At 39.6% G+C, this 12,246-nt stretch overlaps 1 protein-coding gene across 7 annotated transcripts in view; it reads right to left on the bottom strand.

Annotated features, from left to right (window-relative positions):
* Positions 1-1,254: 1,254 nt before the first annotated feature.
* The window catches only part of CDK15 (cyclin dependent kinase 15), a 101,892-nt gene continuing 90,900 nt past the window's right edge, over positions 1,255-12,246 (bottom strand). For 4 of the 7 annotated variants that reach the window (XM_012446356.2, XM_012446357.2, XM_012446353.2 and 1 more), the window contains 2 exons: positions 5,451-5,596; positions 1,255-3,326 (listed from right to left, as the gene is read on the bottom strand). In XM_012446356.2, coding sequence (XP_012301779.1) covers positions 5,484-5,596 — 113 coding nt within the window. In that variant the 3' untranslated portion in view covers positions 1,255-3,326; positions 5,451-5,483. The remainder of the gene's footprint in view (positions 3,327-5,450; positions 5,597-12,246) is intronic. The other 3 variants (XM_012446355.2, XM_012446354.2, XR_002477957.2) reach the window with 2 other exon arrangements.

Consider the following 12,246-nt stretch of genomic DNA (forward strand, 5'->3'; position numbering starts at 1 on the left):
CTCAGAATTTATTAAATTGATGAAAGACGTCAAAACTAACCAAAAGATGTTCATCTTCTCTGTCAATATAACCTTCAGGAAAAGACCTTTTGAATTGTTTGGTTTTAAGAAATGTAACTTTTCAGAGTGATTTATTTTCTTCCAGCATCCACTGGAGGCTCCCAGAGATTTCATTTTAAAAGGCAAAACCTTTTGAGACTAACTTCAAGGTGGTATTAAATGCACACTTAAAATATCAAGAAATGTTAGAAGACATCACTATCAACTCTCATATAAATCCTGACACTATGTCAGCACCGTTTAACAGAACTTTCTGCAATAACAGCAATGTTCTGTATCTGCACCACGCAATATGGCAGCCACCAGCCTCTGAGCTATTGAACATTTGAAATGTGGTCAACGTGACTGAGAAACTGATTTTTAAATTTAATAATTAATTCAAATGTGAATATAGTCACCGTGTAGCTAGTAGCTACCATGTTGGATGGTGCAGGTGTGTGTTTTATGTGTCCTGGTAGCACTCAGGATAGATTAGGTTATCCTATAGTAAGAAATAAGCTCAAAATATTAGTGGCTTAAAACAATAAAGTTTTATTTCTCTCTTCCACTACACCTTCATCATATGTCATCCGAGAACTCTGTTCTACATCTCCTCATTCTGGGATCATCTTAAACACTGCTGGTCACTGGAACCAAGGAGTAAAAAGAAATTTGAGTTGGATATGTGGTGCACACCTGTAGTCCCGGCTACTTGGGAGGCTGAGGTAGGAGGATTGCTTAAACCCTGGAGTTTGAGGCTGCAGTGTGTGATGATCACAACCTATGAATAGTCACTGCACTCCAGCCTAGGCCACATAGCAAGACCCCATCTCAAAAACCAAAAACTAAACAAACAAACAAAAAAAGAAATATGGAGGGTCTTGCACTGGTAGTAAATGAATGCTTGGCCCAGAAGTGACACATGTCGCTTCCACTCACAATTCATTGGCCAGAACTAACCACATGGCTGTATCCACCCATCAGAGAGCCAAGAAGTGCCACCCCATTATGGATGCCTGGAAGACAGAAATATTAGGTGAATAGCACCATCATTAAACTAACTAGTGCCTCAGACTGAACAAAAATAAATTATGTTTTTAAAAGTGTGGTGCTTGTCTATACAAAAGAAACAACAAAAACATGGGATGAAAAAATATGCACAAATTCCAGGAATGTTTATTTTAGAAAATTGAGAAATAAAAAATTTAAATGACATTTTAGAATCTTATATATTTTTATTAAGCTTTTGAATAGGTAAATCTGTTAAAGAAGAAAAAAGAAGGAAGCACAAGCATAATATATCTTCCATCATAAAGAGGATAATTCTGTCAGCTTCCACAGAAAAAAATCAATTTTTTAAAAACAAAATTTGTCTATCCATTCCTGCAGCAATAGTATCTTACCATGATTCCAAGTATAGCCTGTCTACAGTTGTTCCAAAGTCATTATTGGAGAATCTTGGAATTAGATGGGACATTAGAGGTCAGCTGTTCTAACCTCCAATATGGGAATCCCTCCTACAGCTCTGTCTTCAGGGAGGCAGAGGAATTTTACTACTGTTGTGGGAACTCAGTTTATCGGTGGACAGTTGAAACTGCTCAAGAACGCTTGCTGATGCATCAATGGTAGCATCCTGAGCTTTTGATTGGTACTAGCATTGTCTCTGGGGGACAGCCAAATTGTACTATTAATTCATATTGTACTTAAAAGTGCCAATTTCCACTAAGTCACATGGCTTCTAGCAAGGTCTCTTTTGAATCATGATCTAATACTAAACAGCAGCTGCCTCTGCAAGAGTTATATATTCTTTAAATCTGATAGGTATCAGGAACATTGGAGAGCCAGACCTGAGGTTTGCATCTTAACTCTGGCACGCTACTATGAAGGAGTTATTTAACTTCACTGAGCCTCAGTCTCCTCTTTTGTAAAACAGAAGTCATAGATTAATAATAGCACTTACTCCAAGGAGATGTATGAATAAGTTGGCCATCTATTCTGATTTACTCAAGTGATTAATAAGAATATTTGACTAGAATAGGACTCCAGACTGAACCTTGTACCATACCTCGACTGGCCTTTCTCCAGGTTAAATAACCACCATTATTTGAGCACATATATCTGCTCCATCACCCAGCCCACACTGTTTCATCTTTCAGGCATAGTTGGACAACCTTTGTCAAATTCCTTACTAAAATCAGATACTTACTCAGGTAGTTTATTTGGGCTATCCATGTGTCTTTCCTTTCTCCATCTCAGATGTTGGGGGATAGTTACTATTTTTTAATTCTCTCTTAATTAGTTCCTCCTTGTTCTTCCAAAGGATATACAGAGGTCTCTGGTTTCTAGGCTACTGCATTTCCTGAGAAGATCCCTAGGCAGAAGTAATTCGAGTTTCCCTAGCTTCTTTTAGAAGGAGTCATTGTATGAAATGGCACATGTGTAGCTAAGACAGATCTCTCATTTTACTTGAGGGGTGTGTGTGTGTCTGGTGGTGCAACAGAGCTTAAATTACATCTTTGGAACTCTGCTCCCATCTATTTATTCAATATCTCCACCATCAAACCAGTGCTTAGATTCCCCATCACTGTTGTCATCATCACAGACAATTAAGATTCAGAAGGAGGAGATAGCCTGAAATTTAATTCTAACCAGCAGCCAAATCCAAACTCCTAAAATCTGCATTGGGTGGTAATGTGTTCTGATAATCCAGTTTAGTGAGGGAGGAAGCGCCCCCTAGGAAATAATAATAAATAGTTCTCAGCAAGTCCTTTTGTTGACAATGTTACCCAAGAAACCATCTTCCCTAGAGACTTTTCTAAACTTTAGATTAGTTTTCTCCTTGCCACAGAAATCTTTTTGTTGAGAGAAATTGTAAGTAAATACAAGAGTGGCAGGTCTCTCTGTAAGTAAATACAGAGCCACCAACTCTGTCTCCAGATTCTTTCAATTGTCAGTCTCTTATCAGTCTTTCTGGGAAATCAACCTTCTGGTCCAGGAATCTCTCTATCAAATGACAAAATGAATGAAATTATTCAGAAGCCCTCTTCTCAGACTATCTTAGTTTATGTCTAATTTTTTAATCAATCACTTAAATTCTACGCAAATGACAATAGCAATAACCTTCCATTGCATTTTCTTCCAGTATTATGTACTGTCACGTTGAACATCATATTTAAAATATCCAGGTCATAGGTGAGGGCATAAAACCCCTTGTTCAGTATGGAGTTAGATTTGAAGCTTCTTAGTAAGCTGAAGCAAATGAAACTCAAAACGGCAGAAATACAGCCCTGGAAGTAATGAAAAATAAACACAATCAAAATAATGCACAACAGAGTATTGATGAAGGAAAATCAGTTAAACATTGCAAAGTTATTGATAGCATTATATATACTGATGGAAAAGGTAATGATAAAGTGTCAGAGAGGCAGCATCTTAACCCTGGTTTTAAGAACTAAGAAAGCTTTACAAATAATCAAAATCTATCTCCGGATAGATTTTATAAACTATCATTGTAACTCACCACCACCGACTGCTCAAAACATGCCAAGCTTTGAAAGAATATGTGTAAAGCCCTTACTGAAGTGCCTGTGTGTGGTATCTATCCAGTAAATTTTAGTTTCCCTCGATTTCTCTGTTGTAGACATCAGTATACATTTTCTTCCCTGCCTGCAACCAACGTTTTGAAGATTTTTCGAGTCTTAATTTTGAGGCATTGCTTCCAGTTACAAAGTCCTAATACCCCAATTTACATTTTGACTCTCCTGAAAAGTGAATATTTTAACATAAATTCAATTCGGTGGAAAAGATTTACAGGCCCCAAGTGTCCATGTGATTACTGCTTTTAGTCTCTTTAACTCTAGCACTCTAGATTTTGCTGATCCCAAGCCATTTATTAAACAGTTTAATTGCTCTAGCTTTTCCCTCTTGTGGCTCATCTCGGTTTTATCTTCTTACATTCGTACCAAGGCCTAGGGACATCACGAGATTACTCCAGCAGAGGCAAAATCTGCCTTTTCCCTTCTTCAGTTGCTGGTGCAGGCCACAAGATTGATATGCTGCATTTAATTGATTTTCTATTGTGGCCAGTTTATGTCTACACTACAGGTAACAATTCTTTGTGGAAGGTCACTGTAGATCAGAAAGGCAAGGTTATTTCCCTACCTTCCAGCTTCTTAGGAAAATAGCAATAGAAATAGTAATAATATTAATGGAGCACCACCGTCTGAGCCCATTTTCATTAGTGTCTTGGATACTTTTATGAAGGGTAAGCCCTCCACGTCACAGAATGCAGCTAAAGTTCATTCTGTCCTTATAACTAGTAGGTTTGAAATGGTATAATCATACAGTAAAAGCTCTGCTCTAGAAAATATTTTGCTGGGAAAAACCATATCATATTGCCAATTGTAATTCTAAAGGTATATTGTCAAAATACAAACTTAGATATTTCATAAAATTCTCTGAGGATCAGCTATAATTTTAAACTTCCCTGCTCTTTGAAGACAAGACAATGATCTTAAAAGAGCCAGGAAGTAGACATCTTTAATGTGTATATGCCTTTAAATAGTGACAGCCAAAGATAGAGATCAAGAGAAAGAATGAAGAGTAAATCTGGCCACGTGAGTGATATTGTTGGGGAGTTTGTAGGGGAATGCCAGTGGTTACCATCTAGGCTCCTGGGAAGCACAGCCAAGCTGTGGTTGTCAAATGGGTGGCCAAATCAGAGCATAATGCTTGTGGTTTGGGATATAGCCAGGGTCACCTAAAGGGCAGGCAGGCGGGCTGGTGGGTTCTGCATGTGGGCTCTACCTTGATTCCTCTGTCTTGATTGCTGTCGCATCTACTGCCATGGAAGCCCCAGATGGGAAGTGCTCTTGAGACATCTGTAGGGTTGTCTATACTATGGTGACTTTTGGAGTTGTCCCACCTGGCTTCTTGTGCCTGCTAGTAGTACTCATTTAAGGGTCTGGTGGCTTTGGGAAAATCCTTCATAGCACCTCGTCTTCCTCAAGATTACCCTGGAAGGTAATTTGTGCCATAAAAGTGACCAACTGTCCTGGTTTTTATCCAGGATTGTGCCAATTCTAGCACTGAGCATCCTGCATCCCAGGAAACCCCTTGGTTCCACCTGTGTCAGCTGAAGGTCTCACACTGATGTGAGCATGTGGAAGTTCTGTCTTAGGAACTCTATCCCTGCTCTGGGAGTGGAAGAGACGGGCAATGCATGTTATTATTCTCTTTGCCCAGCCAGTCAATGGAGGCCTGAAGAGGTGAAGCCACCTGTCCTAGAGCTGGTGAGGAAGAATTAGAAACAGCACAGAGGTGCTCTGAATCCCTGAGCAACATCCTTTCCACCGGGCAGCAGTTGCTTTTCAGTTTTGTCCATAAGGAACCTCACTGTTGCGACCACTTACCTGGAAGAACCTTGGTGATCTCACCCTTTCTTTTCACCAGCATTTGCTAAACTGGGCAGAGTGGTGGTGACCTTTCTGGCAGGAGGCCAAAAGGTCACACATTTCTGGCTTAAGCATCACTCCTGAAACTGTAAACAAAGACTCTTCTGTAGGAATGAAAAGAGAGAAGCACCAATATGTTATTTCCTGGGATCTTTTGTGGTATATTTCTGTCTGTTGTAATATTTGTCACCTGAAGAAATGTCAAAACATGAGCCAGACTTATTTACTAATAATTCATACTGACTCATGGATGACTCACTTTACTGAATCTACTAATAGTTGCAAGTGCCTTCTATTTAATTCAATTTAATGCATATTTACCTAGTGAACACTTGTGCAAGGCAGTATGCTTTGTGTTGAAGATGATAAAAATAGGAACAAAACTGGGAGGGACACACGCATACACATATAAACAAGGACCAAAAGTGAGGCACAAACAAAGGATTATGTTAACCCCTCCCTCCAAGTCTTCGGAGCACAAAGAGAGCACAGACAAGATGCCCTTTGAGACCTGAAGGATGACTCTGCTCTCAATAGTGAATGACTTTCAAGGAGGATATTCCGGAGGGGGATCAGCATGAGCAAAGACATGAAGGAAGAAAAGTGCTTGAGAGAACTGCAAGTCATCTTGCATGGTTAGAACAAGACAGACTGGGAGACAACGTTGGAAAAATGGTTGGAACCAGATGGTGAAGGAAGCTAATGTCATGCCAAGGAGTCCGGATGTTAGAGGGTGACGTTAGTTAGAGGGTGACGTTAGAGGGTGAGAGGCAATGAGCATCATGCTGGGCTAGATACGTTTTAGAAAGTTTCCATTCTTGTTAGATACTTTAGGCAATCTTTTTTTTTTTTTTGTGACGGAGTTTCACTCTTGTTACCCAGGCTGGAGTGCAATGGTGCGATCTCGGCTCACCGCAACCTCTGCCTCCTGGGTTCAAGTGATTCTCCTGTCTCAGCCTCCCAGTAGCTGGGATTACAGGTGAGCACCACCACACCCAGCTAATTTTTGTATTTTTAGCAGAGATGGGGTTTCACAATGTTGGCCAGGCTGGTCTTGATCTCCTGACCTCAGGTGATTCGCCTGCCTTGGCCTCCAAAAGTGCTGGGATTACAGGCATGAGCCACCGTGCCCGGCTGGCAATCTATTTATATAGACTCTAGGGTGCAACTTTTGCAAATTGAAAAAAATGAACCATTTGAATATATATATACTACCTTTGAAGTCCAAATCAGGTATTTGGTTAGCTCAGAACACTGGCAGTTTGCATTTTCCCAAGTCCCGAGTTTGGTAAGTGCCTGCTGCTCCTGAATGCTCACTACACTAAAGCTCCCCAAGTTGACATGGCAAGGGGCTTATCTGAAAAATGGGGAAAATAAAACTTCCTGGCAGATTGCTGTAAGTTTGGAGAAGATAATATATGCAAAACACTTTGGGTTAGTTTCTGATACACAACATGTTCTTAATAAATGGTAGCTATTGTTACAAGTATTAGCATAGATACCTGAGAAAAATAGCAACAGGCAGCAGCCACATTGTTGCCAAAGTACACCCACAAAACTGGCTCAGGGCCCGCTTCCATGTGAGTATTGCTTTTCCCAGGTTCACAATCTGCATAAACTTGGGTTGGTCAAAATACCTCACAATTTAACAAAAAGAGACACCTCTGTTCTTAGTGCACCAAAAGCATAAAATGCCTTAATAATGCTGTTTGCTGGAAGAAATAAACTTGCCGGCTCTGCCTCTCCTGGCCTACACTTCTGCCCTAAATGCGGTGGGTAATCTGCGGTCTCATCTTCTTCTATTTGGAATCGCATATTGGCTGGGCTGGAAAGGGGAACCATCATACTTTGTTGATATGCATAAGACATTTTCACAAGGACATTATAATATGCAATTTTGTACTCTACTTTCGTTTAGCTCTTGTCGTAGTATAGACAGTTAAACAGCTAAAATAAACAGTGCGTATACTTTACCGATTATTCTCAAACCAACTCAAATCCAAATCATTTGGGGAACTTCTCTCGGGGAGAAGTATCCTCTTGCCTTGGGGACAATGGCATGAAAAGCTGGGATTTCCCTGGGGCTTCCTTGCCCCCAAAAGCAGCAGCTCCTCAAAAGCAGGGAGGGAGAGAGAGAGAGAGACATTATCTGGCAGAACATGCTGGGAAGGCAACCGGTTAATCAAAAGGATTCCAATTTGGCCGTGGACTGCCAGACTCTCCTTCCCAACTCATAGAAAAAGAAAGAGGAGGAAGAAAGAAAGGGAAAGAAAAAACGAAAAAGCTGTAGCGTGGCTCTCCTTCAGCAATCTCACAAATGCAAAACCTTCCACTCCGGTGACTCCTCATTAGCTTCCCGAGGCTGACAGCATAATTATCGCAGCTGCTTCACGCTTAGAATAAATAAATATGAAAGCGGGTGTTTAAAAATTTTTTGAGAAGGGAAATTCAGTCATCTAGACAGTCAGCAGGACAAGTTTATTTAAAACTTTTAGATTCTTATGTATTTAGATCATTTCGGAATGAGATAATGAGATAGTTGTCTTTTTAGTCTAATTGAGTTCCTAAGCTCATGGCTGTTGGCTGTCACCCCTTTCAAACTTTGCTTTAACTTTCCTTCCTTTAGAAATCCGATCCTGGTGTCTCCATTTACTCTTCCTGGGTTGATAACCTGGTGAAGGCTCTGTGCACTGGAGTGCAGAAAGTGACTTAATGGGATTGAGGGGCTAAATAACCTTTCACAGGAAACAAGATAATCAAATCTGTTTTACTTGCCCATAATGGCTAACAGAGAAAGCACAAGCAAAAAAAAAAAAAAGCTTGAAAATTAAGCTAACATTTCAAGATGTCTTGTAATCGCCGTGTCACGTGGGTTTTGCACTACTCTTCCACATCATCGATCCATCAGCTGAAGATGCTTAGTACACTTAATTATTCAAAGTGCACACATCCTGGTGATTACGTGGTAATTTTAGCTCATGTGTATGTATAGAGGCTTCATATCTTCAAAGCCCAGAGGATCACACAGTACTTTAAACTGAAGTTGCTAACTAACATGAAGTGCACTTAAAACTCTGACTAGGGGCACAGTACACATACATTTCCGATTAAAGCAGATGATCTTTCATTTTAAAATTAATTAGGCCTATTTATTTTTTCCTTTCTTTCCCTCCTGCCCTTCATTCTCCTAGGACCAAATCTATATGAATGCTTGCATTCAGTGAGTTAAAAGCATTATAAAAATAAATATTCTGTCAATCTGGGGTAAAGAAAACTAGTGTTAACCCATTGTGCAGATGGAGAAATTGAGGTTTATGAAGGCCAAAAGCACACATTATGTTGAGAAACAAAAAAGAAGAAAACTCAGGTCCTTTAACTTTCAATCCACAGCTCAGACTGCCTGTGCTATTTTGTTTTAACTTATTCTTTTAAACAACTAAGACAATATAACACCCCAGTTTAAAGAAAGCTCCGAGAAAGGAAAAGAAATGACCTACAATCCCCCTAAACTAGAATAGCATTTTTATTTTGTATACTACCTTTCTGTTTTGTTCATGTGCATATTAATTTTCACAGGTACATTATAATATACAATTTTGTATTCTAGTTTCTTATAGCTCTTGTGATAGCACAAGCACTTTCATAATATCACTCACTTCTATTAATGATCATTTAAAATAGTTACAAAGTACTGTTTGTTGAGTCAATATACCAACATTTGTCAAATTGGTTCTCTGGTGTTTAATATTTACATTGTTTCTTTTTATTTAAAAAATTTTAAAACAGTATAGACAACACTTCAATGGACATTTTCATTAATCTAGGTTTTTGGGTTTTCCCCCCTACTCAATTATTTCTTTAGATAATTTCCAGGGACAAAGGCATAGAGTTGAATGGTATGATCATTTTTATGACTCCTGATATGCATGCTGTAATACTTTGCAAAAGTTTCACTACCATCAACAGAGAATCATTTTACCACAATCTCACCAACACTGGGAGTTATTAGGTTACAGAAGAAAATGACTAATATAATGGCTATTTGTAGTAAAGCAGTCGATTTAGTCCATGTGTTGCTATGCTCTTTTTGCTTCCTCTTGCATAAATTGCTATTTTATGCCTTTGCCTCATTTTCCATTGGATTCCTTGATGTTTTTCTTATAAAACTGAATGAGTCACAGGTGAAACAAAAACATTTATCACCATTGATTAAGACATCTTGGCCAGACATGGTGGCTCACGCCTGTAATCCCAGCACTTTGGGAGGCTGAGGCGGGCGGATTACCTGAGGTTAGGACTCCGAGACTAGCCCTGCCAACGTGGGGAAACCCTGTCCCTATTAAAAATACAAAAATTAGCTGGGTGTGGTAGTGCTCATCTGTAATCCCAGCTACTGGGGAGGCTGAGGCAGGAGAATTACTTGAACCTGGGAGGCACAGGTTACAGTGAGCCAAGATCATGTCATTGCACTCCAGCCCGGGAGACAAGAGTGAAACTCCATCTCAAAATCAATCAATCAATCTTAAAACCCGAGGGGGATTGCATATATTATTACAAAAAAAGAAAAGAAGAAAAAAAAGAAACTAAGATGGCATTGAGGAGGAAGTTGGTCCTGGGGCATAAGTCTCTATTCAACATAAATTGAGGCCTCTTAATTGTGAGATATTAAACATGCTACCTGGGGACATGTGGAATCTTTCCCAGAAAAGCTTTAAAATAAACACAGTGCATGAGACAGTGGGAAGAGCACAGGACTGGGCCTCAAGATCTTGGTTCTAATTTTGGTTTTGCGGGTAATTTCCTATGAGATTTTTAGCAAGAACAACGAATAGTGGGAAAGGAGTAGCTTTGGCTCTACAACTTCCTAGCTGTGTGACTTTGAGCAATTAGCTTACCTCACTTCCAGCTGTCTAATCTGTAACATGAGGATAACAATTCCAGTCTTACCAATTAGTACGCAGATTAGTACTTTATATAAAGCACATAGATGCCCAATAAAGGGCAGGTACGATTATTCTTCCCTGGGCATCAGTGATTCATCTATATAATGAAGGTATGGAATAAGAAGTCTTTAAGATCCTTTCTCACTCAGAAAAGAGTTAGAAATGTCTCTTTACTTGCAGACTCTTTCAGCAATGAATGTAACAAATTTAACCAACTTGAGGGCTTGGTGGGGCTGAGGGACTTGGTTTTCCCAGACTTTCCCCCAGCAACGCAATGCTATGCAACCTCATAAACCATGTCTCAACCCAATATCTCCTCTAATGTATTGAAATGGATTGAGGATAACTTTGTGCATAGAAGGTGAGGGAGTGTTATGGAGGACACCTCCAAATTTGCTTTTTAAAGTATTGCTTCTTAAGGGCTGATTCATGGAGGATTCAAAAGGTGGACAGGTTGGTCTGAGTTATGTTACAAACTCCTAAAAGTAGAATAGAGTCAAGAGAATGGCTGAGAATCTTCCTTCCTTCTTTTCCAACATCCCCAGTCCCTGAAACCTGGCCTCAGAGAAAGACAAAAATTCTGGTTCAACTTTGAATAGAATAGACAATAAAAGCAATAAACACAATAGATTTGATATTATGTGGAAGATTTAGAGTGAACTAAGTTTAGACTAAACTAAGCTTGATTAGTGCATGTCAAAGAACGTTTAAATTGTTGCAAAAAGGCATACAATGGTAAGAAAAACTACAATGGTACACGAGTTAAGACTGAGCCACTGTTATTAAAAAGAAGATAACTGCAGAATAATCTTAGATGATATTGAGAGGAACATGACATTCCTTTCCCAGTATGCCCTTCCTCCCCAACCATCTAGACCCGTCATCTTTCAAGACTCACTCCCAAAATCATCCTGGATCCCCACCGCTGGAGTTAATCTCACCTCCTTTGAACACTTAGGGCACTTTGTTTACTTGGTCTGCAGCTGTTTATATACTTGTCTTATTTCCTAAAGGATTGTAAGCTCTTCGAGGACAGGGTTCATGACTAACTCATTTTTGTATCCTTTAATATCACACCTCACAGACACTCAGTAAACCTCCAGTGAAGGAAAGGAATATGATTCTCCCACTATGCAAGAAATTTGAATCTACACAGCCTCCATATTCTCAGAGATGAGCAAAATAATTGGAGCAGTTTCAGAAGAGAACATACAACAATATGACTAAAAAGTGGAAGAAACAGAATTTGTATTCATAAACAAAAGTTAAAGGAATTCAGCCTAAAGTGGCCTTTGGGAAGTGATATCACAGGGATCTTCAAATATATAAAGGAGGCAACACTCAAAGAAGGCCTGAAGTTCTTTTATTGGACCAAACCAAAATATGACTCAGATTTTAACAGGGCAATGAGGCATGCTGAAGAACTTTCAGAGTATAGATATCGGGGTGGTGCGATGAAAGGCAGAGGTAAACACCATGTTTTTCTTCCATCCCTAGGTGTACATAAGTATACGCTAACAATGGGGCCTGTGGTCTCGCATTTTTGCAAAATTACTTGTGAAACGAGCAAGCTTTTAAGTTTTAAGATTTTGTTCCCCCTAAGATGCTAATACCCATTTTAAAGGAGAAGGGGATTTCGTCCAGGAAGGAATGGGAGACTCAAGTATGAGATTTGGCTAGCAAGCAAAATGGGACCAACCCAGAGAGAGAGAGAGAGAGGGAGAAAGAGAGAGAGGGAGAGAGAGAGAGGGAGACAGCCTTTGATGTCCTGATGAGATCAAGAACCAAGGCTTAAGGACCAGACTCCTAAA

This window comes from Aotus nancymaae, unplaced genomic scaffold (assembly GCF_030222135.1).
Source record: "Aotus nancymaae isolate 86718 unplaced genomic scaffold, 86718_ANA_hifiasm-v0.15.2.pri h1tg000008l, whole genome shotgun sequence".
NCBI lineage: Eukaryota > Metazoa > Chordata > Mammalia > Primates > Aotidae > Aotus > Aotus nancymaae.